The following is a 26,859-nucleotide window of genomic DNA, read 5'->3' on the forward strand; positions in this document are numbered from 1 at the left end:
TTTGTGTTTTGTCTATTGCGTGTGATTTCTGAAGCTGCGTCGAGCTCTCAGGGCCGCTGCACTATCTTATCTCCTTTTGAAGAGGTGCAGCCTGCTGAGGGTGGACACTGTAACATCAACATCAGCATACTAAATAATGCAGACCCGCGCAACATAACCGCAGACTGCAGCCCACGAGAATGATGATAGAATTGCACAGGAGTTGGTTATTCCAGCTCTTTATAGTGTTAACTAGTTCTAATCTAAGTGATTAACACATCAGTGGGTTGCACCACAAAAACCTCGCTTTTATGTGGAGAGCACAATATGTTTCCTAGCAACCGGTTTCTTCGTTGCTAAAGTCTTTACTATGTAGGAAGCTTCTGAAATTTTTTAATTCTGCAACAACGTTTAACACCTAACCCGAGGTGGAAGAAGTCTTCAGATCCTTTACACGTGTATTTTCTTTTTATTCAAAAAATTTGAAGAACTCGTTTAGTGACGACCTTCATTCCCGGTAGCGCCGGAGCACATCAAGTACAAGCAGACACTCTTATATTAAATACCTGGTGAGTAAAGAAACAACAATCTAAGCATACGCCTGGTTAAGCAAAGGTGGACAAGCATCCATCCATTATCTATACACCACTTAGTCCTCACTAGGGTCGTGGGGGGCTGGAGTCTATCCCAGCCGACTTAGGGTGAAGGCAGGTTCACCTGGACAGGTCACCAGTCTATCACAGGGCTACACTTAGAGACAGACAACCAAGCACACTCACATTCACACCGACGGACAATTTAGAATCACCAATTAACCTCAACATGTTTTTGGACTGTGTGGGAGGAAGCTGAAGAACCTGGAGAGAACCCACACTGCACGGGGAGAACATGCAAACTCCACATAGAAAGATGAAATGAAATGAAAAACACTTTATTTATCCCAGAAGGAAAATTCAATCCAGAAGGGAAATTCAATTTTTTCAAAATACAATTCATTCAAAGATCCCGGGTGTCCTCACTGGGGCTCGAACTGGTGACCTTCTTGCTGTGAGGCAACGGTGCTAACCACTGATCCACTTTGCAGCTCTATTATTATACATGACATCGTTATTTTTTCATATTTTTTAGAAAAAGTGAAGCATCAGTGTGTTAGTGTTGCAGCTGCTGCAGGTTTGAACTAGTTTATATACAGTTTTATATACAGAGACAGAAGATACATCTGAGGAGCTCCAGACATGAATAAGAAAAGAGAGATAAACAAAGTTCTGTTTTCAGTTTTGGATTTTTTTTTCTCTAATCTCTAATTGTTGGAGATATTGGATCATTTTTAAAAAAAAAAATGTACTGAAATGACCCGTGGGAGAAGTTTAGAGTAAAAAATCCCTATTTGGTGGAGCTGTTAGCAGCTCAGACGACTGAAACGCGGTCCAGACAAAACGCTGCTTTTAGTAGGATGTCTCAGATGTAGTGGAGTGGAAATGTATAATAGCATCACATTAAGTTGCACTTAAAGTACTTGAGTGAATGTACTTTGTTACTTTCCAACTGTGTAAATCACTAGACTGAAAGTGGCTACTGGTACAAACTGTCCCTACAAACTTGTTTTTTCATTTCCTTGTCTGGGCCATAAAGTGGCAAACAGTCTTCAGCATTTTTATTTGCAGCTACCCGACACTTAACAGAACGTCCCGACACATATAGAAACATATCAGATGCTGACACAGGAGTCTGATCTGAACAAAAAATCCTAGAACTGATAATGACATTACTGAAAAGGAGTCAAAGTTTTGCATGCCTGGTGTGTTCCTGTGGTTTTTATGCTGTGAATTAAAGTTAGAAAAATAGGATTGGAACGGACTTCTTAGGATGCTAACAACCTCAAATGTCCACTCATTGTCACAATATTGGTTATTAACATTGCTAGATACTGTTACAGTAAGATTGTTTTGATAATAAGGCTTTTAATGGCCACTTTTGCATTATTCTGACTGTGTCCTTGGAAATCTTTTGTGTAACACTCAAAGAGAAAGTTTTTTTTAGCAAATTTAGCTGCTTGCAATGGCAACAGATTGGATTAAAGTAGGTAGATCCTGTAAAAATATATCACATTAGGAACCTTTAAGCAGGTTTTTAAGGACAATGGGCAGCGCTGGATATATACCCCTTAATGGAAAATGGGCAAAAAAAAGTGAAGTGGATGAGAGGAGAGGATGAATATGGAGGAGAGACGTACATGATAGTGGCTGATTAAAGCAGCGAGAAAGTGAAGACAAAGTGAGAAAACGCGTGAGAGAGACAAAACATCGAAGCAGACGACGTTAATGACAGCTTATGTTTACACACACGTAATGGTTTAATTAGTGACTCGCCTCAAATTGTGACAATTACTTGCTGCTAACATCACAGTCAAATGACGATAAAAGAATATTTGAATAGGAAGCTTTGACGTTTACATTTTAATTTACATCTATCCCCCGAGAGGAGGATGACGCCAGAGCTGGTCGAGTCATTTCAGCGTCTGCGAGTTCAGTTATGCAAATGTTTGGAAGACCTGAATGCAAAGCTAAGAAAAAAAAAAGGACAAACATGCATCGACATAAAACGGGTTTTCATCCGTGAGAAATGCCCTTGTGATTTGTAATTCTTGAAGAACAGCAGGCTTTAGTTCTCTAAACTTTCCCTCGTGGCCTCCTTTGAAGCTGAAAAAGATCCACATTCCCAACTGACACGTGTTATTTTTACTTTAAGAACATAAAAAAAGAAATCAAGTCACTATTATTTATATAAAACATTTGAAACATTTGAGCCAAGGTGCTTTCCAATACAGAAATAAGATCCATGTTACAAATTTGACTAACAAGATTTAGACTCTACAAAAGTAAATATCAAAAAAAGGGTTGAAACATCATTAACATGTTTATTTATTTTCTCATTTAAATCATGAAAAATCCAAGAACTTTGCCTTAATTGCTGGAGTTTGATCGACATGTTTGGTTGATGTCTGCAAACAGGTTTCCTGTTTTTCCTTCTTGTCAAAAACATATCTTTGCATGTCTTTATTGTACTTTACACAAATGTATTGGAGCTGAAACGTTTTGTTCAGTTTTGTTGAATTGGCACAACAGGAGAAGCACAAGTAGAGCAGCTGATAGTTCCAGGAGTTATTGCTCCTCAGTGCAGTAAATGATGTTACATAGAGGTTATTTGCTAGCAATGCAAAATGCATCGGGAGATCTGAAAATGAATTAAATCCGTGGCTTTTATTTTCTTTCTCATTTTAAAAGATATTTTTGACAGGACTGCCCCTGTGTGTGAACCTTTGAGGCTATGTGCAGGACTTTGGTCTGATCAGCTTCTGCATGCAAGTTTTCCACGACTAAACCTCACTGCATTGATGACACATGATGTCTGCCTTCAGAGCAGCTTTACTCTGTAAAAAAAAGTAAAGTTTAGGTCATGCTGGAACCTTTTCACTGAGCACGAGGACACACTGTACTGAAATACTTAATGAGCAGTCATTGAAAAACACTTTATGTATGGATGGCATCACTTTGTACAGTAGGTGACATTCTGTTAAAAAAAAACACAAGTGAAGGACTTTATTTTTCTTTCTTTCTTTTTTTTTTTTTTACAACAGTGGCTTCCTCCTGAGATAAATACACAGTTTGAGAGGGTCCTGAGAGGACAGAAGCGCTTGATGAGGAGCAGGATCGTGCTGCTGTCTAGTCTAGTCTAGGTACTGGCTTCTTTTTTGACATCACCGGGTTTAAAAATAAATCCCTCCCTCCTCCGTCCATCCACACCTCCGCATGACTGCGCTCCTTCAGAGGTCCATACTGACGATAATTACCTCCTACTTACTGTATGTTATCGTGGGGAGCTCTCACCACTTGCAGCCACTTACGCTCACTATAGGTAGAAGGGAGAAAGGTGAAGGTGTGAAAAGTACGTGTGGATAGAGAGGCGGCAGAATGGATGTGAGACAGTGAATTAGGCGAGCGGGGCAGGTGATAAAAAGGCTTTAGGAACCCAAGAAAGGGACAGCGTGATCCGACCGGAAGCTTTCTTCTCAGCAGGGCAGGTGGAACAGGGATGGGATGGGGGGGGGACCGGTCTGCAGGGACGAGGACACAAGAGACAGTGATTAAGTGGAGGTAGCAGAGGTTGACTCTAAGTCGTGTAACCTTGTCATCTGCAATCGAGCCTCCGGGGACCGACGTGTCTTCAGTCAGGCCTAATATCATAGCCAGCCCTCTGGACCCCTAACACCCCCCCCTCCCCTCCCATCCATCCAGCACCCCTCTCCAGCCTGCAGGGAGTTAAAAATACATCTATCTAGAAACGTCCTTGTAAAAAGGGGTTCATCATTTTTTTTCCTCCTCCTCCCCCCCCTACTGCTGATATTCTGAAAGCATAACTTGGGGGCAGAGGCAAGGTCAGCCACCAGCTTCTGGTGGCAGACAGATGAGATTCAGCTTGGCCCCGGTAATAGCAACGGAGAGACAGAAAGAGCCATGTTTCATCCTCCATCCATCTATCATCTCTGTCTCTAAATACCATAAGCGCTGCTTTTCTGAAGGCTGAGCTCTGTATGCATTGCCATCATTACAATGCCATTCAGCTCCGGCTTTATTGCTCCACATTCGGTTGGAGTCAATGTGGTTAGGGATTGCGGAGTTTTCCCTTTGGTTGAATAAGTGATTCAGACAGAGCCGCCCGTACAGCTGAGGTTATTCGGCGAGTCACACAGAGTTAGTCGCTTTGAGATCTAAATAAAACCTAACCAGCGGTGGCTACTTTGACTGACACCGGGAGGACGCACACGCGAGAAAGACACGCGAAAAATGCCGCGCTTTAATTTCAGCCGTCGGTCTCTTTCATTCCGGCGTATCACAGTCAAAGCGCGGTTCAAACGGTCCTGGCTAACATACGCTAATCTGCGACTTGAAGGCAGGTTTTGATGTCTCTTTTTGTGAGTCACAGAAAATGTGAGATGAGATCAGAGGCGTCCCTGACAACATCACGGCCGTCCCCTGGACTGCTGCGACCACTCTCTCCAGAAAGCAGTAAATAATCAGATAGAATAAAAAAAAAACACACATCAGCCTTTAGATCACACTTTTTGACAGCTGCGTTCACTTGACTCTTTGTTTTTTTTTTTTGTCAGTGCTCAGAGGCGAAGCTTTGGGGGAAAGATTATCTTCCCGCTGTCCTCCTCTGTAATTCCCTCAGTAAACAGTTCTGTAGGAATAAGCTTACTCTCAGATGCTCGCTGACATTACCTGCTGCGTAGGAGATGATTACAGAGCGCTATTGGGCTAAACAGCCCCCGGCGATGCTGAGACAGGGAGCTTCATGACATCCTGTTTTTATGGCGGATTTGCGAGTGTATGTGTGTCACACGGAAAGCGAGAGACTGAGTGAAAGCCGCCGCACTGCACTGAGAGCGTGTAGGCAGGAGGGCCGCAAACCTGATACGACGAGGGCATCCGCATTCAGCTACCTAATGGTCTGTGCAACTGTCACTATAACTCATTACTAATTTCCTCTGAAGGCATCGCTGTGATTCAAGGCTGAAGGAAATCCACTTCCAGGAGGGGCTGAAATATTCGCCCGGAATAAGAAGCGACCTACATTCGCGGCCTCTTGTATCAGATGGCTACAGACCTTCTCCCACAACTTGTCTCAAGTGTGGCTCAGGGGGATTTTAATTTCAGATTAGTCAGTGTTTAAGTGCTTTTATGCTGTCATTCCGGCCTCATTATCTAAGTGGGAACTGTCTCTGCCTTTAGCTAAGCTATTACCGAATGTAAAGGGAACTTTAAGCATCCCTATCCCTGCCTATTATTGGAAGGTGAATGGTTATCTGTAATTGCAGCAGGAGAGCGGTCCAGAGGTGCAGCGGAGGGTGACATCAAGAATTTTTTTGCCTGCAGTCGCACAACAAACGAGTCCACTCCTGAAGATAATTAGAGTTGGAAAGGAGCGGAGTAGCCCGGCGATTTCTTTGAGATCCTCTCCCCGTCGTGTCACTCAACTTTTCTCGCCACCCTCTTCCTCGGCGCCCCCCGTGGGAAACTCTGTCCTCGTCTGATAAAAGCGCCGCACTGTTTTGTAGCACGCGTTCAGGCTATGCTGACAAGGTGTTTAATGTTTCGTGATTAACCTCAGTCATCAGCCGGACGGGCGGAGTGGCCGCTCGCCGCACTCGCTTCCCCAATTATTGCTCTTTAAGGAGAGTGAAGCAGATTTATGGCCAGCGAGAGGAGAGTAGTATCCCAACAATTACGCTGGGCGCTGGAATTAAACTGACAATTTGTAATCTTAATCGCCTTAACACTGCCGCATCCAGGGAGGAGCGTAATCAGCCAGGGCAAGGCTCCGAGGAAATCAATTCATGGACTATCTGTCTTTTCCCTCCTTCTCTCTCTTTTTTTTTTTTTTGCTGCTATCTCCTCGTTCACCTATTTCTCACTTTCTCTTACAGGTTGAACGCTTTATTCTCTAACTCTCTTGCACTCACTCCATTTCTCTCATCTCTACTCTTATGGCTCTGTTTCTCATCAGTGACCCTCTCTCCTTCGCTCTCTTCAACACACTGACATCTCACCTGGCAGAGATTTCCATTATCTAAGGAGTGGAACCATTTACCAGGGAATGGGCTTCAGCCGTCCACTATGGCTGACTGAAGGCTCGTTTCTCTATTGGACCTTACATACAGCCATCCCATTTTTTATTTTTTTAGCCACTCCAGCCTCAAATCAGACTGATGACAAGTGTGAGTGGATGTTCACGCAGTCCTTCTTTTTAAATTTTTTTGTTCTCAGTCGTAACAACAGCGACAATTCTTAAAAGCTTTATTTAACCAATAAACACTTTGCTCTTGATTTAATGGCAGAACTGATTTCATTCATATATTCATTTTACAAGTATCAACATGATTTACTGCAACATCTAAAAAGCCAGCTCTTTTTCATTTCAGCATCAATTTGCACTACTTAGTGAGCACGCAGCAAGATTTTGTGAAAGTGAAATGAAAATTTGCCTGAAGCGTGCTAAAAACCGCTGCGAGGAGAATTTTTCCCCAAAAGCGGTGACATTTGTGACGAAGCGCAAACAAGACTGAAAGCAGTTTTACAGGCTTGATGGGGATGAGGCTCCATATTGTTCGTGTTTTGTCTTTCTGAAGAGTGTTTTACTTCTGTTAACAATGAAATCCATTTAAAATGTGGGTTTTTTTTTTTTTTGAAGGTGCTTATAAGGGCTTAAAGCAGCAAGTGTTGCCAAATATACTCCATCCATCCATCCATTATCTATACACCGCTTAATCCTCACTAGGGTCGTGGGGGGCTGGAGTCTATCCCAGCTGACTCAGGGTGAAGGCAGGGGACACCCTGGACAGGTCACCAGTCTATCACAGGGCTACACTTAGAGACAGACAACCAAGCACACTCACATTCACACCTACGGACAATTTAGAATCACCAATTAACCTCAACAAGTTTTTGGACTTGTGGGAGGAAGCCGGAGAACCTGGAGAGAATCTACGCTGCACACAGAAAGATCCCGGGTGTCCTCACCAGGACGCGAACTGGCGACCTTCTAGCTGCGAGGCAACATTGCCAACCACTGCTACATCTTGCAGCCCGGCCAAAAATACTCAAAAAAGTCCAATTTAAAAGGATAGCTTGGTTTCTTTAAAGTGGAATTTTCTGAGGTACTTGTCTATAGTCAGTTTGTGACTTACAATAGATGACAATCGGCAGTAAAACACCTAAAAAGAACTAAAAAACAATCAATAACAGCTTAAGCGCACGCTCTGTTTAGAATATTTTCACTGCTTAGCTTGGCGTCAACAAAATCTTTCAAATGGGAAAGTAAAGTAGTTCTATTGCTCTTTCAGAACCGCCAGAGTCCACTGACAAAAACAGTCATTTTAACTGGCGTAGCAGTTGCTGCTCTTTTATTGTGTGACTTGCTGTTGGTATTACTGGGCGTGAGCTGAGCGTGATCTAGCCTGCAGTAGATGACACACTGGCCACAGACAAGCACAAGGCAGTACTGTTCTATTCTAGCCTTAGTTTTGCTTCCTTTGTGTCATTTGTTTTTTTCTTCTCTGAGCAATGTCTGCCGCATGAATTTCCTTCTGGAATAAAAACGTTTTATTTTATCTTATCTTATGATAGACTGGACTGTTTTTTTTTTTCCAGCTCACGCCTGCTGGATTTCTGACTAATACTGCCCACTTCCCATCATTCCCATCCATAGCTGCACACATCCTGACCATCAACGCCTGCACAATATACGATTCCATTGATTTCATGTCTTCTCCTGTCCCAAAGGGGAAACATTCCTGTGTAGCGTTACTACAGCGATGCATACTTGTCTGCAATCATTCAGCAAAATCATATGAGAATTCACTATTCTATGGCTCGAGGTACATATTTCCCATATTTCTTGTTTAATATGTGTAGGATGATGTGCTTTATCTTGGAGAGAGAGAGCTTATATTGACTGGGCAGAATGGAGCCGGTACATCACCTCAGGCACCAGAGTTGAGTCCGATGTGTGTCAACACTTGGCACATTTGTCACCACAAAGTCCAGCTCTTATCCATCTTTGTCGGTACCAACTGGGGAAAACATGTCAGACTTGCCTTGTTTTGCTTTCGTATTTTTAGAAGTCGGTTTTAATCTTCTTTTCAACTTTACTCGTTGACGCCATTGTTTTGGTTGCAGTAAATTCTGAGACCTGCAGTTTATTTTTGCGCTGCCCACTCAGGCCTGCAGCAAAGTTCCCACTGCCAACTAATGCAGGACTTTAATTTAGTCCCACAGGAGCTCTGGGGTCCCAACCTCAGTACAGGCTTTCACTTCATATAACCCCATTTAAAAATATATATATAACAACAAAAAAACTATTCCTTTAAGCTATGACTTGCACAGGACTTGGAATGCATCGGATTGGTTAGTTGACTGGCTGAATGAAAGTTCTGATGTCATTGCTTTCATGTTTTTTTAATCTTAAACTTCATATTGTTGATTGATTATTAGGATGCTATCATGCCATATTTATTGGAATATACACGAACCTTGTGTTTTAACGGTTACCCCCAGAATACGTTAAAGTTAGGCAAACAGATTGGTGCAACCTTTAAAATGGAAAATTCTATCAGAGATTAACGGCAGGGCCAAATAAATCTTTTAGAGGATCACATTTAGCCCTTGGGCTGCCATTTGTCATACCACTGGTCTGCAGGCTTGCTAGCGGTTCTGTGAGGTTCTGTACTTCGCCACAGCGGTGCTTAAAACCAGATTAGATTGCAAAACATGCTCACGATGACAACGTTAGCTTGGCGATGTTGTAATGTAATGTTTACTGTCTTTATTTAGCATATTAGCATGCCAAAAAAATGCTAATTTCCACTTAAAGTAGAGTGAAGGCTGATGGAAATGTTTATGGTTTTACAGGCCAAAGTCAGTAATTCAGTCCAGTTTAGCCAGTTCAGTCTGTAGAACGCTGGTCTGCCTGTAGCTCATCATCATTCTGCTATATGGGGGAAAAAAATATACTGCACAAAACCTGCATGTCCTAAGTCCTCTGCAAAACTTTTATCAGGTTTCTGTCCAGAGGTCACTTTTGTTTCTGGACAGGAGGGGATTTCACAGACAGCAGAACGGGAGGACAAAGCAGTCTAAAATAAGCAGCCAGTGGCCGCCTTGTACCTGCAGCTCATATTCGCTGATGCAAACTAGTAAATCACTGAAATTGGTTTGATTAATTCTGGGAGAGACATGTCTGTTCCAGCTCCCATCCAGTAAGTTTCAAGACATTTACTGTGAGGAAAAGGAAAGAAGAGAATTGTGCTCCTGGGAAGCAGAGATATGCTTTGGATAAGTGAGCATATGACATTCTGGTGGTGGAACAGGAAGTCAAGGGACCACTGACATCATTCAGACGGACAAACAACAATCAGTCCAGATATAAGTCCTCATTTACTGACCATCAGTACATCTCACAGGTAACAGGAGGGTACAGAGTCTTACCTCGGATCAGAGCATCCATCAGTCCACCGGACATCTTACCCACAATACTCCACTCTCTCCTCCAACCGCTATTACGAGATGGCAACAATCCAGCCCCTTTGACAGAAACATAACTTTGACTCGACCACTTTCAGCGCCTCCAGGCTTGTATCCACGCTGCCTTTTATCTCCAACATTATGAAGAATCTAGTTCTAAAGCAGGTTGCAGTGCTCATGGAAACCAATAACACTTTGTGAGAACTGCAGCCAGGTTTCTGACACAACCACTTCACCCAAACTACCTGTGCAGAGATTTTGAATGATGATGTTCTGTGACGGGGCTTGTTGCATTAAAGTCCAGTGTTCGGGCACAAATAATCCCAAAGATCCACTGTTTTTTTAATGATACAGGGCTGGTTGTGGAGGAATGTATAGGAACAGTTTCAGCTTCAGTTTACCCAGCGGCTCGATTTAAGTTCGTCCTTGTCTGCCTGACTGACAGTCACTGCTGCACTAATAATATTCAGCCGAATGTTCCAGTAAAACCTTTTACTCAAACGTATTGATAAAAACGGAATCGCTGTGCAGCACACGCGTGCAACACTGAATGTCATCTAACTTTCTGCAGCTTATCTGTATTAGCAGAGAAGTTGCCTGGGAAAAAAAAAAAAAAGGTAAATCTGTTAGTCTATTAACAAATAATATCACGGCGTGAATTGAAACGTTTTACTGTAATTGTGCTTTTTGATCCCAGTTTAAACCTTGAGCCGTATTCCAATAATTGAGTCTTTTTAAAACACAAATTAAAAAATGAAATCGTTCCTGCCAGTCAGTGGCGGTGGCATTATAATGAAGGCTCTTGTATCAGCGTGTCTTAATTATGCTGACAAGACATGACTCTGGTCTGGACGAATCACTGCGTTTTGATTAGGAAAAGGGCAACCGCATTACGCCACATGTGGAATCCTTAATTTGCGTCAGTTTCGGAGTTGATAAAAATCAGTGGTAATTGGTCTGATGTGAAGAAAAACTTATTTCAAGCAGTAAAGCGTCTCTATTGTGACTCTTTCTAACTTTTGAGATCCTCAGATGAAAGTGCGATCAGCAGCTCACTTACGGATTATGCTTCAATATTTTTAACGTGCGATGAAGCAGTGTGCCGGCTTTGCTCCTCAGATAAGACCTTTTTTTGGATGCTCTGAAGTTTGGGCCAGAGATGAAAGGTGACCGGATTTTCACTGTCAGGGCCCCTGGGTGCTCGCTTGAGAAAGATAGACTGGCTGTCCTCCTTCAAGTCACTTCCAAGACCCACCAAGAAACGCTCTCATATTTTTGAGTGCACTTCCTTTTACTAAATGGTTATATTTAATGATCTGAGCTTCAAAAACATTAACGGTTATAGAAAATATTTTATAAATTGTGGTGCATCTCGGACGAACAGAGAGGTATTTTATGACGACACAACTTCATTTCTACCTGTGCTAAAATGCTTTGTTTTCCCTCTTCATCAGGGCATTCTTCTCTTCTGTGACCACCAGGCCTCCACCTTTGATATGTCAAAGCTTCCCAGCCACAGGTTTGAGGCCATGGATCACTTTGCAAAGTGCTTCCTAATCCTGCGGCTGGAGGGCAGCCAAGTGGTGGGAGGTCTCCACGGTGCTGAGGGGGACGGCCGGGGCTGGAGGGCTGTACGAGTGGACTTAGTGTCGCCGCCTATAGATCGCTACGCCTTTGCTCTCCTCGGCTGGACCGGCTCCAGGGTATGAAGGATTATACAGACTGAATGACAGAAAAAAAGTTTGGGTAGAAAATTTTGTCATTATATTTCATTAAATTTCTTGTTTGTGTCATAAAAGATCATCTGTGCGACATCAAGGTCAAGGTTTCATTCTGAAGCAAAGAGACACACGGTGCATTATCGATGACTAAAACATGATGAAGTGCACATGATGAAAATAAGACACCAGTAAAGTCTGATATCCCAAAACCGTCTCGCTAATGACACAAACAGGGCTACTTGTAGGCGTCCTCCAGGAAAACTAAATGCATTCAGGCTTCACTATTTCCTTTCAATGCCACAAAACAGACAAGTAAAACAGATATTTTATTTCAGACTATCGATCTTTTCTTTTACAGCAGTTTGAAAGAGACCTGAGGAGGTTCGCTCGGACGGAGCGCCGAATGCTTCTGGACAACCACGCCTTGTTCGACAAGACCAAGGTACCGTGTTACATGAGAAACACCACGACATTTCATCATTTTATCCTGAGTCGGATGATCGTTTGTAAAAAAAAAAAAGCAGCATAATGGATTAGATAATGGCAACATGAGTTCGACCCAGTGGTCAAGAGTATCTCCATACATGTGCTGACATATATATTATTGAGAATAATCGCTTGGTGAAAGTGTAGAGGTGCACAATGATGTTGTAATCACTATTGGTAGCAGCCAATAAAGGTTTTAAAATGAAATATTGAAATCAGATTAATATGAACATTGATAGGCAGATAATTCCTGTAAGGCTAAAAACACAAGTGTTTCTTATTTTGCCCAGTACATGCATAGATTATGTGTACAGTCGTGACTCGATGGTCCAACACTAAATGTAAAACCTTCTTTTATGTCGGATAGCAAGGCTGTCGGATTGTCAAGACAGAGGTTGAGATAAAAGGAGGGCTGGATGCTTGAAGGGTAGTTTGTTGTTAATATTCATTGTTTACAGTTGTTATAATAACTAGTAGGGCTGGTCTGAATAGCAGTTTCTGGTCTCAATTAATGATGAATATTAGAATATTTGTCGTGGTCGGGGGGCACTTCCACCCTGGGGGAGCGCTCCGACGGGGTGGAAGTGACCGGAACACACAGACAATACTTGACTGCTGATGCCAGTTTAGTTAGCGGTCGTAGTTCTGTTTCCACCATCGGCATCGGCGGCGGTGGCGGTGGCAGCAGCGGCGCTACTTCCCCACCGCCGCCATCCAGAATAGAATAGAATAGAATAGAATGCCTTTATTGTCACTATACACATGTACAATAAGATTAAGAGCAGCTCCTTTATTGCAACATAGAATAAAGAACAAAATAAAGAGTAAAAAATAAAATAGAAGAGATTTCAATTTAAAATAAGATAAGTTATATATACAGTATGTTATATATACAGTATTGCTTCTGTTAAACACTGAGCACGCTCGCTACGTGTGACGTCGTCGTGTCCTCTTCTGCACATGTGTGACACTTTTGGGTCGTATGAAGTTCACACAGCAGGTCACATACATTTAACTGGAAATGTGAACAAACTCACAGAAAAACGGATTTCACCAAAAAATCTGAATTGAGCATTAAGTCCTGCAGTGTGAACATAGCCAATCTGTGGGATTGTTCAGTCAGATAATACGCCGTTATCATTATTTGTGACATTAAATGTCATGTCTGAGTCGAAATCCAAGGCTGTCGGTATGTGAAGGCTAATTTTAATGGGTTCCGTTTGTTTTTTTCCTAAAAAGCTGTCGGTTTTCGGATTGTTAAGGGTCAGATTATCAAGTCACGACTGTATTTCATATCTGTATCTGACAGGAGTTGACAGAATAATATATTACCTGAACTACAGGAGAGACTTCATGTTCTCCAAGATAAGAAGAGAAAAATTCTGCATATTGGCCAAAAATGAATTGGAAAATAACAGTGAATCAGATATTAGGAAAAATCTAATATTGTGCATCTCTGCTGTGTAGTCGACGTCCATCAGGTGATTTGTTGTCGTGACTGTTCTACAGAGTGTATATTTTAGTGCCAAAATTGTTTCTGCTGGAGGCTGGAAACTAAAGCTGATAGCGTTTTTTCCTGCGTAAAAGTCAGCGGTTGTTCAAGTTGAATATATGTTTTAGTTTCTCAGATGTCTGTTCAAACGAGAGAAGAAAGGCAGTGATTTGTGTGGTAACTTCTGCGGATTTAATTTGACAACTTCTTTGTGATGTGAGAACTTTTCCTGTCACAATGAATTTACAACAGTCGTGGGAAACCAGTGACATTTTAAGTTTGTGGAGATGGAAACTTTCTTTTGTCCGCAACATTGCTTTGGGATTTAAGCAGCTAAGACAAGTCGATTGTTACGCAGGACTTTAGCCTTTAGACTTTAGTGGTGTTGCTGGATAATCCAGAATATATGGTGTTATGCTGTCATGGTCACATCGTGCTGGCGAGTGGCCTGTGACCGTAAGTCAGTGCTTGTAAATGCATGTATCTGAAGTATAGACAGTGAGAAGCCCCTTTATGTTCTCAGTGTATTGATGAAAACATGACTGAATCTTTTCCTGTGTAGGCTAGCTGTGAGTCAGCTTACGTACACAGCAGCGTTTATCTTACCCACTTATGACTCAACGTTGTTCTGTTGCTGCTGTTGATGTAGCTCGAACTATCGTGGCTTTGTAGGAAACTTCTAATGGACCACCAGGACACACAAGGCAGACGTCATGTAAAATGTAAAAAGCCAAAAGTGTCGGTTGATCAGTTTTAATCACATTTGAATTTGGAGGAGTTCATTAGAATAGCCAAATTCAAAAAGGCTTCCCCAATTATACAAAAAGATCTTTTATGCTCACTTGCGGGTGACTCTTTTAAAAAATAAAAATCAAGGTTGATGCACATAATGAGAGACAAAAACACGTTTTTGAATAAGTTCTGATGGAGCGAACGTCATATGACTGTTTCTGCTTTTTTTTTTTATCGGCTCTGTTGCTGCACAGCATGAAATATGATCAATACCAGCTGAAGGAATAATTACAACTTTACTGCCTGGAAACCATTTGTGAAAACTTCTCTCCATGTTATCTTTCAAGTATGGACAAATCTTTTCTTGTTTCTTCTTCTTCAAGGGTTTTAACCATAGACTGTATAAAAGATGGACGTAGCAACCGGCCCTGAAAAATGAAGCCAACCCGGAAGTGTCAAAAATTTACGTCCGCTAGCTGCTGGCTCCAAAAAGCCCTGGCTCCCATAGACTTGAATTGGAAAAGAAGTGCTCACAGATCACGAAATACTGCATTCCTACAGCTCAGGATTTTTTTCTTATTAGGTTTCATGATCAAATCCAGAGATCAGGTGGCCAATCTGAAAATAAATCAATACTGAATTCTTAATAAATCGTCAACATTTTGCGGGGCAAGGGGCGTGGCTGGCTTGATTGACAATTGGCAGCGACCATACAGATGAAGCGAGCAGAAGGTGGTAAATGTGAGAGAGGGCCCGCCTCTCAATCCGTCTGACCAATCACTGCTCCTATGGCTCCGCCCCCCTCCGATGATTTTTGCGTCACTGGCTCCAAAAATCCAAAATGTCAACCAGGAAGTAGCAAAACCCTGGCTTCATTTTCTCAGTGCAGAAACCAACGGGTGACGTCACGGTAGCCACGTCCATCTTTTATACAGTCTATGGTTTTTAGCAGCTGGCGGTCAGTCTTGTACCTTCTAAAATATTAGAATTGCTCAATTAAGTAGCTTCCGATGAGTGTTTCACATTAACGTTGTAAAAATAAACTGAGATTTTATCAGAATGCTCTTAAAGACTCTTAAAAAATTACATGTATAAACATGCAGATACCCTGGTGTAGTTTAATAGCCATGATATCAGTCAACCCCATTTGTAGACAATATCAAATGGATAGCTGTCAGCATAAACTTTCCAGCATATTGTGAATTATTAATATTAATTTTCCTTCTTTTTCTGATATGAAGACACACAATAAGGAGAAGTCAGATGGTCTTCTCTCAGATAAAACGGTGAAACATTACAAACCATGATGAAAACAGGTATTCATTAAGCCACTCCCTGCCACCTTGTGTGTTCTGAATAACAGCTGTACAGCAAAAGATCTGCTATTTGAAGTTGTTGTCAAAGAGGGATCAAAGTTAAACTGGTAGATGAATAGAAGACGAGAAGATGGAAGCTCATTTATGAGTTAAAATTAGATAGAGCGTCTCTACAAAGAAAGAGAAAGTTAGTAATAGTAAAGTAATAAGTTGCTCTGTGGTGTCGGTTCTGTAGATTCATCCTGTTTTGCATGAAGTTACCCAAGTCTGTTACTTAACTGAACAAGTTGTCTTGGAGGTTTTTCTTGTGCCTGCATTCTAATCCTGAATACAAAGCTCTCTGCAGCTTTTCTATTCAAAACAACAAGAGTCAGGTAATGATTCAGGAGGAAAATGCTTTCTTCTGTCAGTTACTGCGAGTGGAGACAATAGACTGTATATAAAAGATGGTTGCAGTCACCATGACACCACCCATTGGGTTGTGGACTGCTGTTTCAAAGCCTCCAGTTTGGAATTTAGCCGTCGCCATCTTGGTCTCTTGAAACCGAATGCAATGAGCGAGTGGTAAACCTGACTAAGAACGGGAGGACACTGTGATAAGGTAGCAACAGAGAAGATGAAACATAATCAAATCAGGTTTATTGTCATTTTGCTGTACACACACAGCAGTACAGGCACGATGAAGGAGCGTTTCTTCAGGATAATTTAATTTGTAAGTTTTACGGAATGAACGTCTGGGATAGGCAAGACACTCAATGTTCACTCTCGCTGTCTCCTGAAGGGGGCGCTGTGTCTATGTGCGTCGCCATCACATTGAACATGGTGAACCTCTTCAGGTCCTGGTAGGTCTTCAGGGACACAAAGACACACTTGATGGTGTGACGATGGTGAAGCCACAGATGCTGCCCAGAGCTGCTGTCTGTCTGTCTGCATCTACTCCAGCTGTATGTCCGTCTGGGATGTTGTCATGGAGCCATGTTTCTGTTAAAGCAGACACTCAGCAGTCCCTCCACTCTCTGCGGGTTTCTCTCAGAAAACGTAGCTCATCCAGCTTGTTGTTGAGGGGTCGGACATTGGAGAGTAGGAGGATGGTCCTGCTGGTCTGGAGGGGTTAGCCTTTAGCTTAGCATGGATCCTGCTGGTCTGGAGGGGTTAGCCTTTAGCTTAGCATGGATCCTGCTGGTCTGGAGGGGTTAGCCTTTAGCTTAGCATGGATCCCAGCTCTCTTCCTCCTCCTTTGTTTACGTTCGTACCGTTGGCGCTTCCTTCTCTCTCGGGTAACTAGTGGCGTCATCTCCAATCGGGATCAATGTTGATGTAGTATGTCCACATCACAACCGATCGCCGCAATTCCAGCGGCGTTCACTGTCCTGACGCCCAGCAAAGTCTCTCGGCTGTAAGTTTTGTGGAATGAACATTTGGGATAGACAAAACACTCAAAACATTCACTTTCGTTGTCTCCTGAAGGGGCCGATGCATTTATGCGCACCGCCGTCACTATGGCAACTAAACTAAACTAAACTGCTTTATCATTTCCCACTGAACTGTACAAAATGATCATGATGCTGCATTAAAAAAAAGACTCAAAACTTGAGACCAGAAACTCATTAAAACAATGTTTACTGAGGTAGCAGATTAAGTGTGAAGGAGGATCATTTTCTCATAGACTTCTATTCAAACAGAGTTCTTTCTGCGAGCAGATGAGCGGCTGGTTGTTAGAGAGAATGAAGGTTTAAGGCACTTCGCTTCACTTTTTAGACCCGGAGGCTACATCCAGCTTTTATCCACGGTCTATGCTGGAGACTCTAAAATATGCTATATAATATACTACTATCTGTATATATATATATGAACATATATTGACATTAAAGCAGAGTGTGAGAAAGAGCGAGAAGGGAGAGCACAGACCATGAGATCAGAGTTTATATATCACCTGGAGATTCGGTGCAGCATCTCTGAGTGTGTGTGCTTAAGAATCTGGATAGTGAATTACTGCTAAACCTCTGCTCCTCGGAGGTTATTGAAAGGATGAGGGCCGGCGCGCTGGGACGCCACAGCCAAGAAAACTTCTCTCAAATTATTCAGCGCAATATGCGTTTGCTTTCTGAGCGAGGAGAAAGTTGATACTGGAGCGAGAACAACATTTTTAATTATAGCACGGTGCTTGGTGGGAGACGGGCAGGTTTTGGCAGGACCTCGCTCCGTCTTTCACACGCGTACAGAAATAAAACGCACCGTATATACGAGCTCATCCGCAAGTTCAGTGAGCAAAGTACATCTTAATGTTTCAGTATATGAAAGCACAAGCTTGTTAACGTGAGGTAATTGCATTGGGGAGGTGCAGGGTTCATTTACACGTTTCCAAATTAAATAAACCACATTGTACCTTACGCGGTGGTGTAAAGTCACACAGTGAAGGGGAGAAAACCTATTTACAGGATAGCTCGTGTAATTTAATTATCAATTAACTCGTTATTTGCCTACAATGCCAGAGGTAATTAGCTTTTCTTTAAGGAATGCCTTTTTCTTTGTTGGAATCGTGTACGTAATTGGTACGAGGAAGGATCATGTAATGAATTGTTATGGTTTCGTGAGTGGCTGTAAGTCTCACGCAGTGGTGGTAATAATGTGATGTTAGCATAGGTTGTCCTAATTAGCAACCTGTGACAAAGATCTTCTGTCTTTGCACATGAGATATTTTTAACCGAGCAGAGAAATCATTTTTCACATGTGACAATCAGCTGGTGTGATGAGCTGGTTGGCAGACCACACAGTCGTATTTACATTTTTAATGCAGACAGCAACAATTATAGGAATGTAAATAATCTTCAGTATAATTAGAATATACATATCTAGTTAAGTGACGATCACCCGACAGCACTGCAGCTATTAAACTCAACCCAACACTCATTTGTATGTTGTGCTGCAAATGCACAGCTCAGCTTTTTTTTTTTTCTTTCCTATCCCTGATTTACAGCCATCACATGTTGAGATGCAGTCCTGAAAGCACAACAGCCTCAGTGTAAACTTAAGAAAAGATTGACAAGACTCTTCAGTCGCAGGACTCTATTATTCACCAGGGAAAAGTTTATAGTACTGACAAGGCGACAACAAAAATTCCAGGGAACCATCAATCTTTTTGACAGGCATCGTCGAAGCTCGTGTTTATCCTCGTCCTCGCAACTATTCATTGCATCCTGTAAGGCAGCTCAGGCTCATTACCGATGCATGGGGCAAGACAGGCAAGCCGCTTGAGTTGCGAGTGGAGCGGGACAAGGGTGTAAGACGTATCAGCGAGCGGATCGACAGGGAAGACACCCTGTCACCGCAATGTCCTGTCAGCTGCTCCCGGGGGACAGAGGTCAGAGTCCCCGAGATCACTTGGTAGCAGCTTCCTGACAGATATTATACACAACCAGCCAACTCAGATGGTGTTTATTCAAATGCAAGGGCAGAGCCAGGCTTGCTGACAGTGCAGCCATCCGTGCACTGCAGTGGACGAGGGGAAATCGCACGCAAACACACTTTTCTTCTTGCAGAAACCTTGCATGGAGTTTGATGAGGGAAGAATGGATAGTTGTTAGGAAGTGAGGGGGTAAGTGGAGCTTTATAGCAGAACTATAACTAACTATTCATAACTAACTATTAATTCATGCTTGCAGTCCCTCTCTAAAGCAACTTCCCAGGGCTGCTCCAAGGTCAGCAGAGAGCCCAACAGGGTACATTCAGACAGAACCGTATAACCGCGTGACCCGTTTTTCATTCCGCGCTCCACATCACAGCCATAATTAAGGTAATGAAGATCAATTAACTGTCCCGGTGTCTGTCCTGTCGCCGCCCTCACACAATGCCGACGCTCTCTCGGTTCGCTGAGGGCAGGAAGAGGAAAAACGCCTCCCCCCCCCCGTCCGCGCTCACCATCGTTAATTGGTTCGACGTATGGCCGAGGACAGCGCGATAATGGCGCTTTCATCTTTTCCGTGTCCCTTCTAATTGGCCGGCAGTTTTGGAGAGATGCTGCGCGGCTCGTGTGACTGGTGTCAGAGGAACAGGGGAGCGGTGAGGACTGATGTCTGATTAAAGGGGAGACATCTCAGCTAAGGACCAAAGGCGGTCATTTAGAGGACTTTAATCTTGTGGGCTTCAGAGAGGCTCTCAACGGACACAAGCCGGTCTCCGTCTTATTATAAAATGCTTAAAAAAAGATTAGAGGGCTATACTCAAGCTAATGATCTCCTCCCAATTAAGAACAGGCTCAGGGGGAATCTTTAAATCGCAGTGGGAGTGGGCTTCACAACTGTCACACAGAAACAGTCACCGAGGGTTCATACACTCCAAACATGTTCCCAGTTTCGAGCATTTAGTGTAGAGGGAAAATGATGCCATTTGAACACAGGTGACACCCAAGGAACAGCAGCGAAAATGGCTGAAGGTGCAGGTTCTGGTTCATAGTGGGAACATAATCAAAGCAATTACAGGAAACAACCCCACAACACCGGGCTTTATGGCTATAAGGAGATGGGTGTTGACAGCTGGAGCCGCTCGTGCTCATAAAGCGTCACATAACACAACGCACAGAGCTATGGACTGTGTGAGAATATGGGCTGAGGAGCGGCATTCTTGAAAAGGAAACACAGCTATATTGAGATGTTAAGTTGTGTTCATTTTCGGCTCCACGATTTTCCCCTCCATTTTCCCCTCCTGTTGTCAAATCCTCTGAACTGGCAGCATGACAGGTTTCCAAACATTTTTCCCTTCTTTACCAGATGGTCCAAGGAAATGAAGCGCCCCAAGACAGAACTAAATCAGTGTTTCTGCTGTACAGTAGCTGAAGAGCTGTTAAGTGTAAAGTCAGTGATTCTAATCTAATACAGTTTTTTTTTTTTTGTCAAATTCAGTGAATATCTCCTCATGGTCCACTAGCTGTCCCTTCTGTGTGTGTGTGATGGGTAAAAAGTCTGGTGTTTGTACTCAGCCTCGGCTTTGTAAATGGAAAACAAAGTGACTGATCCACATAACGCTGTTCCTTTGAGCTCATGCACAGGGAACAAACCTTTTAGCATTAGTTTTCAACTCACAGGATATACTCTATGCCAGAATTAGACCCTGTTATGTTCTCTGCTCATCACTGACGAGAAGCTAATATTGTGAAAGGCTGTGTTTAAGCAGATCCTTTCATAAACTTTCAGTGCCTAAACTTAACCAAGCAGCGAAAGTTCTGAAATGCGACATCAGCTCCCTACAGCTCCTCCACCCCCCCTCCAGCCTCCTTATGAGGGTCTTTTAAACTGGAAAAAACTGTCTGAATATTGACGCGGGTGGCACAGATACCAAGGGACACCTCGCTTGTGTCTCTGTGAAGCAAGCAGCTTTGACAAAACGGCAGATTTTGACGCTCTGGGAATGCGATGGGGTTGGCACGCAGGACAAGGAGAACGACGGGGAGGGTGGAGGGAGGAGAAGGGACAGTGAAGCTGGCACATGTTCACTCTCTAAATATGCTAATTAGTTAGATATCAACAGTCTTTCACCAGAATGTCAGACTCCACCTTTAAGATGAAGCAATTTGTTTAAAAGACGGCGTGCTGTTCTGCGCGGTTCGCTGTAATTCATTGTGACGTACGGAGAGAGAGAAAACATCACGGTGCTTGTCTACAAAACAGCAACAACGGTTAATTATTTATTATTGGGAAAATAAATTACAAGTAATCTCCATCTTGTTCTGGACTTTAAGTGAATTGACAAAACATTTTGCATTTCCATTCATCATTTGAGCCACAAAAAAAGCAAATATGGCGTCCTGCGTTAAGGTTTAACTGTTGGACAGACAGAGCCAGACGTCTTCTTGGACTCAAAAAACCCTCTGATCCACCGTACAGGAAGCATTTGGTTTTTGTGCACATCAGAAACTAGTGTTGTTTGTATCCAGCTGGCAAATGCAAGTCCAATATTCACTCTGTCAGCTCTGGTTTTGTCCTCCACCACCTCCTGAAGGAAATATCTGGCTCTTACCACTCAGCTACATTTACCAGGTAGTCACTGCCTTTTATCTGTTGGCTGTTTGCCTCCGAGCAGACAGTCTACAGTGGGCTGTTTTTTTTCTTTTTCTGAAAACAGCTGTGTGCTGTGGCTTGAAAACAACGTTATGAGAGCAGTAAAAGTGAACTGAAATACAGTAAAGTTGTGTGCCAGAGAGCAGACAGTTAAAAATGAGCTGTAACTGACTATAAAGCTCAGTCGGGGTTAGTGGGAGCTGCAGGTGCTCAATGCGGCCATATGTCCTCCACTTCAGTCAACCAGCACCTGCTTACAGTGTGAATGAACGCTGTTTGAAAATGGACCAATAGGTCTTTTACCCCACGGATATTATGACTTGTAAGAAAAGATCAGATGTTAATCGTAGCATTAATATTGTCTTTGTTCCATTCATGTATGAGCTCTAATCGTGTGACAGTGAACCAGCGTGAGCAACACTAAAACCAGAACTCAGCCGTCATTAACACCATTAATCACATCCATGCTTTTCCTGCTGGAGCACATCAAGGGTTTTTCAGATCCTCCGTCCTTTGGTTTCTCAGAAAACTTCCCACTGTGTGAAAAGGGCTATTTTCCCAATAACGAAGCCACTGAGTCAGTCGGGCTTTCTCGTGTCCTGTCACCGTGAACCGACATGGACAGAACACAAAAATGCAACCCAGGAAATCTTTTGCACCCCGGTGTGATCGATATGACTGCACCTCCGCTGTCAAGTTTGGGTTGGGACACCTGCTAGCAATAACTGACATCTAGTCGTCCTCTGAAAATACTCTGCTGACTTGTAGTGCCACAGGCACTTACAACCGGCATCAGTACCCGGCCGGCACGGTTAAATTTTAACTGTAGTCTAACTCTGTTGGCTGGGGGAGTGGGCCGTGGGAGGGGGGTGGGTCTGTGTGCGTGTGTGTCCTCTGCTGTAAGTCTGAAGGTTTGTGATAATTAATATGTGTAGTTGGCTTGATGAATGAGGACAGGTGGAGGATTTCATCATGCCTAGACAGACTGACTCCCTCCCTGGGCAGGAGGGATCCATGACCCTGCCCAACACCTCGAAAAAACACACCCCTCTATGTGTGGCAGGATCTACCCTTGAAATTCAGTGTGTGTGTGTGTGTGTGTGTGTGTGTGTGTGTGCGCGCGAATGCTCAGCGGTGCAGCTCAGGTGTTCCCAGCCTTCAAACCAAAGTACACCTGTTAAAAATATGTTCATGTAAATCTAATTCATTGTCGTTTGTTCTGCCTATTTATGCACTTCCACTCGCTGTGTGCACCGAGTGTGTTACGCACCGTGAGTGTGAGCGCGCGTGTGTCTGTATGTGTCTTTCTCGGAGGGTAATTACTCTATGTCATGTGTAGGAGTGTGATTAATGAGGTTCTGGTCAAAAGGCTGTGAGCATAGATGTCCTGGCTTTGGTCCCGAAGCACAGATACGGATATGAGAGGACCATTCATATTCTCTTTCGACCTGGCACCCACCGGCTCTACAGCACACTGCAGCCAAGGTCTCAACTTTACCAAAAAGAAAACTGCGATACTTCAACTGTAGGGCTTTTTTTTTTTTTTAGCAATAAACATGATGCACTTCAATCAGGGCCTGATTTCATCAAACATTTAACATTTCTGCTTCCAGTAAAGAGTAACTGTGTTGAAAACAAGGAGCAGACAGAAGCAAGCAGAGATGAAAGTTTCCCTACATGTTCTCCTATTATTCATTTAAAACCTCCAGTAGCAATTCATTTATATACAGTGTGTGTAATTATTTATATACGTGTGGATGAAATATTAGGAAACTGGCTGGAATTAAAAGGAAAAAGAAAGTTGATCTCGAGGGCAGCTGATAAGGAAAAGTTGTGCACCACACAGCCTGCTATGAGTCCGACTCTGTCCAGCTTCCAAATGGCATCGTTCTGTACGTCGTGATTCTGCAAGTCACATAAAGGCCTCAGTTCTGCCCGTCTCATAAACTAGAGCGGCAACGTCCAAGCAGGCTGTGTGACGGACGCAGAGCTTATAAAACACAATCTTTCTCTGACAGTTCACTGCTTCAGTCACAAGGCTCTGTCCCTCCCAGCGTTTAACATGAACCCGTCTCTTATGTATTTTCCGCATTGTAATTTCTCTTCACCCTTCCGATCGCGCCTTGTTTTCACATGTGATTATATATTTCTACCTGCATATTAGTCACATGTGAACATAGGGTTTATACGGTCACGTACGCCCACATCTGCACTGATGAGGAGTATCAGAGGAGATACGTAGGAACGCTCAGCATCTCTTTGACAACTGAAGCTGCATGAGAAATAATTTGCAAACCAGAGAAAAAAAAATACAAATGAATATCTCTGTTATTCCTGTTGTTTGCAGTCCTCTTTATATTAATCTCTCATTTATCACAGTTTGTTAAAAATGCGCCCGAAAAGAAAACTAATTAAGTATTTATATAATTTTTAAAATCATCTAACAACTAACAAAACAATGATAATCTCTCTAATAAACGAAGGAATATGTGTCTGTTCTTTGCTTTTCTTGACAACTGTTCATCCGTTCACACTCGGCAGGTGTCCCAGGGAAGCGCAGTGTCGAGTTTGAAGTCGTTTGGATGCCTCATATTTTTGGCAAAAAGTTGTTTTCTGTCACGCTTTCACGACGGCGTCCTCAGCGGGCCTTTTGGCGCTTGTGGGTGGAGCTTAAGTCACCCTTGTTGCTTGGCAACATCATCAAAGGCAAACACAGGACAGCAGGCGCAGCACTAGTAAATACAAAAATTAGAATTAAGCTTCAAACCCAAAATGCAAGTGTAACAGCTTTCTGTTCTAAAGTTTTAAATCTGAAATTTTGTGTTATGAGCTGAGAGATTTTGGTTTTTTACTGGCATAATGTTATTCAATTACAACAGTTCTTTTATAATAAGTGAAAAACAATCCTCATACGGTGGCTACAAAGTCCACAAAGCGCCTGTTTGCAGCACTGATGTAATTACGACTGTGACCATCAGGAAAGCCTTCATTCTTCAAAAGACCTTAAGGAAATATAAAAAATTCAATTGGAATTTTCTTTCCCCAGGTATCAATATTGCATGCAGGACAATTTTTTATTTAAAAAAAAAAAGAGAAAAAGGTCAAACTGAGCCTTTGTGCACACGTTTAAACACAAACAGCAACGTGGAGTTCCTCAGGAGATTGCTTTTTAAAATGTTTTAAAGACATAACTAAATGAAACACATTCTGCAGATTGCTCCGCCAGTTATCCTTGACAGGCATAACATGTTTAATTTAAAAGTGATGACAAATTAAAGCCAGTTCTGTTCTGCACAGCGCACCGTGGTGAGAGCTGCATTTAAGACGAAGCTCACTGTCAAATTACGATATCTTGGATGTAGGAGGCTCGCAGCTCTCTCCACCCTCCTCCACCCTCTGAGCAGTGGATGAGTGGACAATAACAGGGCAATTGCACTGGGCTTTGGGGAGCGGCGGTTGTGAACGCTCCCCCGGCCGGCCGGCCGGCCAGCCGGCTGGCACTCACAGCGAGGACGGGGAGCCGCCTGGAAGGAGGCCCCTCGTCGCGAGCAGAGAAAAAGGGGGGAGGAGAGGTTTAATTTAGCGGATGGCGGCACGGGACCCTCAGGGCGTCGAACGGTGTAATACACACACATACCTGTACGTACTTTGTGACAGACAAGTGAGCCGAGGAGGGGGGGTCTCTGTCCTCTAAACATCCTGCTGGCAGGCGATGAGAGCTGGAAATTCACCGTTTATAAAGGGAGCCATGTGTGAAGTATGTGGAGGGAGGTGGGTTTTTCCCCCTCACCATTCACATTTGCAAATGTTTCTTCTCGACCTTGGTGCCACGTCTGTTCTTATGAATTTTAATTAACAGAGGTAGATGAATAGACCTCTAGTGTAGCTGCTTTTGAAAGAGGAGGAATATATTGGGATGTTGTTTTGTTTTTTTTCCCCTCAAGGTCAGAAGTCAACCAGCGCTCAGTGTGTCGCAATTAGCTTTAAACCATAGTTTATGGATTTGGTGCAATGGAGGAAACAGATAGAAAGAATGAGCTCATGATGTTGCCTTTAAAAAAAAAAGGTGATTTATTTCTTAACCTCGTATTTCTACACTAATTTGTACACCTACAGCGGTCTGTCTCGGGCGATAAGAGCACATGCTGCCGTGGCCCCGTTACAGCCTCACGCTGACCTAACCACCAACCCCCTCTGCTCGTGATTATAAGAGAACAAATTCGAGCCTCTACGAAACGAAAAGCATGCAGCAATTCCGCGCCCCTTTATTATTTGTTTCTGCTTCCATTATAAACTTAAAGCTAACAATGCAATCCGATGCAGATCATAATAACCAATAAAAACTTAAATTATCCCCGTTAATTGCCACGTTTTAACCAGCCAATAGCAATTACTGTAAAGTCAAATTGCTAAAATGAGGCCTGCACCCGGTTCTACTGTGTGCAGTTCAAATAAAATATAGCCGAGGAGGGCTGAGAGCAGGTAAGGAGGTAAGAGCCAGAAGGAAAGTTTATTTTTGCCTTTTGTCTTACATGCGCACAAACAATATGTAGCATTTCATTAAGCACACTAAGTGGATTACAGGTTGAATTATTGTCACTGCTTATTATTGCTGCGGAAGTAGAGTATTCCAGGAACATCATTCTGGTAATTGCTACGCTGGGTGTTCTATTTTCAGGAGCTGAAATTGATTTAAGTTTTTTTTTTTTTTTCCTTCTCCCCCCAGTTTGTGGATCATCTGTTTTATTATAGGCTGTGTGCGGTTTGTTGGTGGTTTGTTTTGCACTCAGTATTGGCTTGTGCTCTCTTTTGCTTTTAACACCTGTTTAGTCACACAGATTGGCCAAGGCCTAAAGTGAGGTGTAAATGTCAGACATAACGAGTGAACGCATCAGTGGGGTGCAGCTTTAGTCTCAGTGTCACTTACACCTGGTATCAACATCTGCAAAAGGACAAGAAAAAGTAGAACAGAATGCAACTTTGGGATGGGAATGTGTT

General features: G+C 42.9%; 1 protein-coding gene across 1 annotated transcript in view; it reads left to right on the forward strand.

The window, feature by feature from the left end:
* Positions 1-12,224, forward strand: part of dntt (deoxynucleotidyltransferase, terminal) — a gene marked incomplete at its 3' end in the record, with an annotated part of 64,196 nt that extends 51,972 nt beyond the window's left edge. Inside the window, exons 9-10 of the mRNA XM_008280195.1 lie at positions 11,516-11,764; positions 12,141-12,224. Of these exons, the coding sequence (XP_008278417.1) occupies positions 11,516-11,764; positions 12,141-12,224 (333 nt within the window). The remainder of the gene's footprint in view (positions 1-11,515; positions 11,765-12,140) is intronic.
* Between the last annotated feature and the right edge of the window lie 14,635 nt (positions 12,225-26,859).

This window comes from Stegastes partitus, unplaced genomic scaffold (assembly GCF_000690725.1).
Source record: "Stegastes partitus isolate 25-593 unplaced genomic scaffold, Stegastes_partitus-1.0.2 Scaffold184, whole genome shotgun sequence".
Classification (NCBI taxonomy): domain Eukaryota; kingdom Metazoa; phylum Chordata; class Actinopteri; family Pomacentridae; genus Stegastes; species Stegastes partitus.